The sequence below is a fragment of the Aythya ferina genome (assembly GCF_964211825.1).
Source record: "Aythya ferina genome assembly, chromosome: 23".
Classification (NCBI taxonomy): Eukaryota; Metazoa; Chordata; class Aves; order Anseriformes; family Anatidae; genus Aythya; species Aythya ferina.
This window is the reverse complement of record NC_140321.1, coordinates 2,843,248-2,849,870: the sequence shown is the minus strand read 5'-3', so window position 1 is coordinate 2,849,870 and position 6,623 is coordinate 2,843,248. Positions and strand designations below refer to the sequence as shown.

Sequence of the window (6,623 nt, the reverse complement as noted above, 5' to 3'; positions counted from 1 at the left end):
CTTCTCATTTATTGTTGGGATTGCACTCTCCTTTCCTTTATTTTCTGGCCAATGCATCTGTAGAATCCCATCTTGTTATTATTTGCATCCCTTGCCAGGCTCAGTTCCAGCTGTGCCTTGGCTTTCCTGATCCTAACCTTGCACATCCAGACAGCATCCCTGTACTCTTCCCAGGCCACATGTCCCTGATTCCACTGCCTGTGCATTTTCTTATTGTGCCTCAGTCTGACCAGCAAGCCCTTGCTCATCCATGCTGGTTTTCTAACCTCCCTGCTCGCTTTCCTACAAAGGGGATGGAGAGCTCTTGTGCTCTCAGAAAAGTGTCCTTAAAGAGTTGCCAGGTCTGTACACCTCCGTTACCCTAAGGACAGTGTTACAGGGGATCTCATCCAGTAGGTCATTAAACATCTGTAAGTTTGATCATAGGAGGTTCAGAGTCCTGAATTTGCTCTCCAGTAGGCCCATGTTCCTAGAGATCAACCTCAACCAGGGTGTGTTCACTGCAGCCCACACTGCCTCAGATCTTAATCACTTTAATGAGCTCTTCTGCATTGGAGAACACCAGGTCCAGTAACGCTTCTGTGGTTGGCACCAATATATGGAAGTGAAGAAGGAATTCTCTATGAACAGGATCTGCACTGTGTTTCAGATATGCACAGGGTTCCTGCACATGAAAGATTTACTTTCAGTCTACATTCTTATTACTATTCCTTCTAAATAAAAGAGAAAATTTCCTGTTGAACCTTTCTTTTAGCAGCCAGAAAAGGTCCTGCACAACCTCTTCCCCCATACAGACATCCCTGGGTCAGAGCAGAAGGAGGCAAAACATGTCAGAAGGTTTACCCTGAGAGCAGCGTTTAGTGGGATAGGGTCACAACCTGGGAGCTGGGTCACCTCTGGACAAAAGGGTCCCAAAGAGCCCCTAAGGAGTCACCCAGGCTGACATCACTTGCCTTTCCTGGACCCTTCCAGCACATGAGCTGAGTCTTCTGCCCACACTGAAATGTGTTGCACGGAAATGCTTGGGCCTCCCTACCTGCCACTCAAAAGTTGCCTTAATTGAGGAAAGGGCATAAAGCAGGAAATGAAAAACAGCAGCACAGGAAGGAAACACACAGCCCATATCATTAGCTGGGATGTTTTGCATTCAAGAGGAGCTTGTCAGAAAATAATCACAGCTTCAAGGGATGCCTCTGGACATGGAGCAGCTAAGGTCCACTATAAAAGCCAGCCCAGCCCTGTGCTCCCTCATCCACTTCTCTGGCCTTCTCCTCCTTGGGAACCAGGTGAGTGTGAAGCCCCTTCTTGTCCATCTCATTCTCCACAAGGGAGTCTCAGTTCTATGGACCTCTTAGCTGCAATCAGCTCTGTTCCATATCAAATCTTGGGGCTGCTGGTAGTGGGAGAGGGAAGTGGGGAGAAGGTTTGCCATGGAGGAAGTCTGGGTGTGTACTACAATGGCTTCTTGGCTAGAACCTCAGCTGTAGCGAGATAGGCCCTGGTAGCTCTTTTTAGGCCCTGTCAGGATTAGGCCAAGAATCCCTCTCACATCCCTGCACAGCCTCCAGCTTCCAGCATGGCCTGTGCATTGGTTTCCTCAGGGTGTGGTGACAGGCTGCTCGTCATGCATCCCCATGTTCTGCTTCCTCCCTGCCCTCTCTCCCAGGTAAACCTTCTGCTCCCAGATATGTCCTGCTACGACCAGTGCCGGCCATGCCAGCCCTGCGGCCCAACCCCGCTGGCCAGCAGCTGCAACGAGCCCTGCGTCAGGCAGTGCCAGAACTCCACCATCGTCATTGAGCCCTCTCCTGTGGTGGTGACCCTGCCCGGCCCCATCCTCAGCTCCTTCCCACAGAACACCGTTGTGGGATCCTCCACCTCTGCTGCCGTTGGCAGCATCCTCAGCTGTGACGGAGTCCCCATCAACTCCGGGTGCTGTGACCTCTCTTGTATTGCCAGCCGCTACTGTTGCCGCCCCTGCTAAAGATGCCAGACCCTTTCCCGGACCAGGACCCCAGGAACTCACAACATGCTGCTGGACAGAAGAACAAACTTTTTGCTGTTGTTTTAAGAGAAGCTGACCATCTTTGCCTTGTCCTGTAAAGACAGACTGGACGGGGCCAGCCTGGGTTCTCTGAAAACACAGCCAATGCCTACCTTTCTTGTTTTCCGGTTACTCACTCTTTTTCTCTTTTTCCCTTGTTACCCTCTGCTTTCTCTGAGGCCCCCATAAACCAGCCTGGATTGACCTGCATGCCTCTCTCCATTTGTGGGCCAGGTAGATGAATGTCCTATGGCAAGTCTGCTATTGCAAATGCTAAATAGATTTTTGTCTGCTCCTGCTGCTCTGCACTCTCAGGGCCTCTTCTTGTAGTCACCTCTTTTCCCTTCTGAGAGTCAATAAACTTTTGCAGCATCCCCGAGTGTGTCCCTGTCTGTTCTTTCCGTCTGCAAAGAGATGGCCAAGAGAGAAAGCCATTGCTTTGGTGGGAATTCTGGTATCCTTCAGGTGTCTGCCTACAGACTGGTTCTGTTTCATGACTTTTTATAACACCAAGCTGAGGGGTGTAGTTGCTACAGCAGAAGGAAAGGATGCCATCCAAAGGGACCTGCACAGGCTTGAGAAGTTGGCCCATGTGAACCTCATGAGGTTCAACAAGTCCAACTGCAAGGTGCTGCACCAGGTTTGGGGCAATCCCAGGCATGGGCACAGAATGGATGAAGAACTCATTGAGAGCAGCCCTGCTGAGATGGACTTGGGGGTTCTTGTGGATGACAGACTCAACATGAACCAGCAGTTCACACTTGCAGCCCAGAATGGCAACTGCATCCTGGGCTTTATCAGAAGAGGAGTGGCCAGCAGTTCGAGGGAAGTGATTGTCTCCCTCTACTCTGTCCTTGTGAGGCCCCACATGGAGTACTGCATCCAGGTCTTGGGCCCTGAGCACAAGAAGGATGAGGACCTGTAAGAGTGAGTCCAGAGGAGGGCTACAAAAATTACCAGAGGGGTGGAGCCTTTCTCCTACAAAGAAAGGCTGAGAGAGCTGGGGTATTCATCCTGGAGAAGAGAAGGCTCGGGAAGACTTCATTGCAGGTTTTCAATACTTAAAGGGGTCTTATGCCCTTAGATGGGGAGGGACTCTTTACTCAGGGAAATAATGACAGCGCAAGGGGAAAAGGTCTCAAACTAAAAGAGGGGAGATTTAGATTAGACTTTTGGAGGAAATTCTTCTCTGTAAGGTTAATGAGGAACCAAAGCAGGTTGAAGAGAAGTTGTGAATGCCCCATCCCTGAAGGTGTTCAAGGCCAGGCTGGATGGGACATTGGCCAACCTGATCTAGAAGGTGGCATACTATAGGTATGTCAGTGATAAAAGTAAGACTAGTGAAATTGTGGGCCCTCTCCTGGAGGAAACTGGATACCTGGTTATCAAAGATATGCTAAAGGCTGAGTTACTCTATGACTTTTTTGCTTCAGTCTTCACCAGCAAGAGCTCTAGCCATTTAGCCCACAAGTCCCAGAAGGCAAAGGCAGGGACCAGGAGAATGAAGAACTGCCTGCTCCAGGAGATGATCAAATTCAAGAACAGCTAAGGAACCTGAAGGTCCACAAGTATATGGGATCTGATGAGATTCATCTGCACATCCTGAGGGAAGTGGTTGATGAAGTATCTAAGCCACTATTTGTCATAATTGAGAAGCTGTGGCAGAATGGTGAAGTTCCCACTGACTGTAAGAGGGGAAAAATAACTCCCCATTTTTAAAAGGGAAAACCAAAAGACTCGGAGAAGTACAGGCCAGTCAGCCTCACCTCTGTACCCAGCAAGACTATGGAGAAGATCCTCCTGGAAACTATGCTGAAGCACATTAGGAGATGACTGGTGACAGCCTGTATGGCTTCACTAAGGGCAGACTGTGCCCAGCAAATTTGGATGGCCTTCTATGATGGGACTAAAGAACTGGTGGATACAGAAAGCGCAACAGACATCATTACCTGGATTTGTGCAAAGCATTTGACACTATTTCCCATTATATCCTTGTCTCTAAACTGGGGAGACAAAGATTTGACAGATGGACCACTCGGTGGATAAGGAATTGGCTGGATGGTCACACTCAGAGAGTGTGGTCAATGTCTCAATGTCTAAAATGAGATCAGTGATGAGTGGTATCCCTCAAGGGTCTGTACTGGGACCAGTATTAGTTAATATCTTTCTTGGTGACATAGAGCCGTGCATATGACACATTGAAGGGAAGGAATGCCATCCAGAAGGACCTAGACAAGCTTGAGAAGTTGGCCCATGTGAGTCTCCTGACATCCAGCAAGGCCAATGTAAGGTCATTTGCATGGATAAGGGCAATCCCAACCACACAGGCTGGACTGAGAATGGCTTGAGAGAAGCCCTGAAGAGAAGGACTTGGTGGAGGTGTTTGATGAAAAACTCAACATGAGCAATCAAAGTGTACTTACAGCCCAGAAAGTTAACCATAATCTCAGCTGCATTGAAAGAGGTGTGACCAGCATGTGGAGGGAGGTGCTTGTCCCCTTCATTGCTTCTATGTGACCCACCTGGAGTGCTGCATTCAGCTCTGGTGCCCCCAGCATAATAAAGCCATAGACCTGTTAGAGTGGGTCCAGAGGAGTGCCATGAAGATGATCAGAGAGCTGGAGTATGTTAAGGGCTAATGGTTATAAACTAAAAGAGTATATATTTATATTAGGCATTAGGAAGAAATTGTTTACTATGAGGATAGTGATACAGAGGAAAAGGCTGTACAGAGAACTTGTGGATGCCCCGTCCCTGGAAATATTCAAGTCCACATTGGATGGGAATCTGGGAAGCCTGTTCCAATGGAAAGTAACCATACCCATGGCAGAGGATTTGAACTTGAAGATCTCTAAGGTCTCTTCATTATATTATACTGCCATTCTGTGATTCTATGGCATTGTTTGTGAACTCGCAGATGGCACAGAGAAGGTCAGAGTTGAAAAGGGAAAGAATATAAATTCTGGAAGGCAATGTAAATGGGGATGGGATCAAAAGCCAGTAGAACAAATCGCATACCTGGGGAGGCAACTAGGGACCAAGAAAGAGTTAAATACAGCAGGAAAGGGAAGGATGTGACACATCCTCATGCACAGGAGTCCTTCAGAAACCAACTGAAGCTTGTGGGAGCTTCCTCCTGAGTATGACACTTCAAACAGAACCAACAAAGTGACCCAGACAGACATCATCTCACTGCTCAAGACACATCTATCACTTGAGTTTTCTGCCATCGCTAATGCATTCCTGCCCTATAAATCCTTGGGCCTTTCATCCCAACACTCCAAAGAATCCTTAAATGGGGCACGGGCAAGACCTAAATCTGGAAATGAAAAGGCAGCAGTGTAGGAAACCAACACAGACCATACATATTATTAGTTGGGATAGTTTGCATTCAAGATGAGCTTGATAAAAAATTATTAGCTTTGTTAAGGGTGTCTCATGGCCTACGGCAATGAAGGACCAGTATAAAGAGCAGTCCAGCTCCCTGCTCTCCCATCCAGTTCTCTCGCCTTGTCCTCCTTGGGAACCAGGTGAGTCTGAAGCCCTCTCTCCTCCTCTTCCAAAGTGGAAGGGATCTTGCATCAATAGACATCAAATCCGATGGTGGCTCAGAGCTATGGAGTTCAGTGCCTTGGAGTTCCTTGCCATGGGAGAGGGCTGGATAGAGAAGTTCTGTATAGGGAGAGGTTGGGAAAGGGGTCTGAGGAAGCTTTTGGTTTATGTACTATGTGAGGGTGTTCCTGGGCCAGGCTGCTCTTTGAAGGGCCCTGTCAGGACAAAGCGATGAACACCATGTGCTTCCTGGCACAGCCTCTACCTCCACCCTCAGCAGTTGCCTTGGCCCTTTTGTGATGGGGTAACTGAGCTGGTAAGTCACCTATCCATGTGCTCTACTTCCTCTCTGCCCTCTCTCCCAGGTGCATCTCCTGCCCCAAGACATGTCCTGCTACAACCAGTGCCTGCCATGCCGGCCCTGTGGCCCGACCCCACTGGCCAGCAGCTGCAACGAGCCCTGCGTCAGGCAGTGCCAGAACTCCACCATCGTCATTGAGCCCTCTCCCGTGGTGGTGACCCTGCCTGGCCCCATCCTCAGCTCCTTCCCGCAGAACACCGTTGTGGGATCCTCCACCTCCGCTGCCGTTGGCAGCATCCTCAGCTGTGACGGAGTCCCCATCACCTCCGGCTGCTGTGACCTCTCTGGCATTTCCAGCCGCTACTGTGGCAGAAGGTGCCTGCCCTGCTAAAGAAGCCAGTGGCCATGGCCCTGGGGTTCTTCTCCCAGGAACTTCATATACGGTGCTACAAAAAGGAGGAATCTTCCGGCCATTGCTTTCAGAATGTCTGACCTTTTCAGCTCCTCTGGCAAATGCTGGCAGGAAGGGGCCAGCCTACGCTTTCTGAAAACATGGCTCATGCCTCTCCTTCCACCCCTTCATCTACCTCCTTCTCTCCCTTTTCTTTGTGCTCTTCTCAGAAGAGGGGTCTCAGCTCAGAGTGACCTGCTTTTGCTCTGTACACTCATTAAAGAATTCTGCATCCCAGTCTTGGCTGTAGATGTTTCATCCCTCCGTGTATGCCC

The 6,623-nt window shown here is 49.4% G+C and overlaps 1 protein-coding gene and 1 pseudogene across 2 annotated transcripts; both read left to right on the top strand.

Moving 5' to 3' along the window:
* Positions 1-1,069: 1,069 nt before the first annotated feature.
* Positions 1,070-6,288, top strand: LOC311423038 (feather keratin Cos2-3-like; the record flags this gene model as incomplete). Its single annotated transcript, XM_084496636.1, has 2 exons — positions 1,070-1,286; positions 5,962-6,288. The coding sequence occupies exons 1-2, from the start codon at positions 1,188-1,190 to the stop codon at positions 6,286-6,288; spliced, it is 426 nt and encodes a 141-aa protein (XP_084352762.1). The 5' UTR covers positions 1,070-1,187.
* LOC311423057 (feather keratin Cos1-1/Cos1-3/Cos2-1 pseudogene) lies at positions 1,688-1,984 on the top strand (annotated as a pseudogene). The gene has a single exon. The product of its transcript is annotated as a feather keratin Cos1-1/Cos1-3/Cos2-1 pseudogene (transcript).
* Positions 6,289-6,623: the final 335 nt, after the last annotated feature.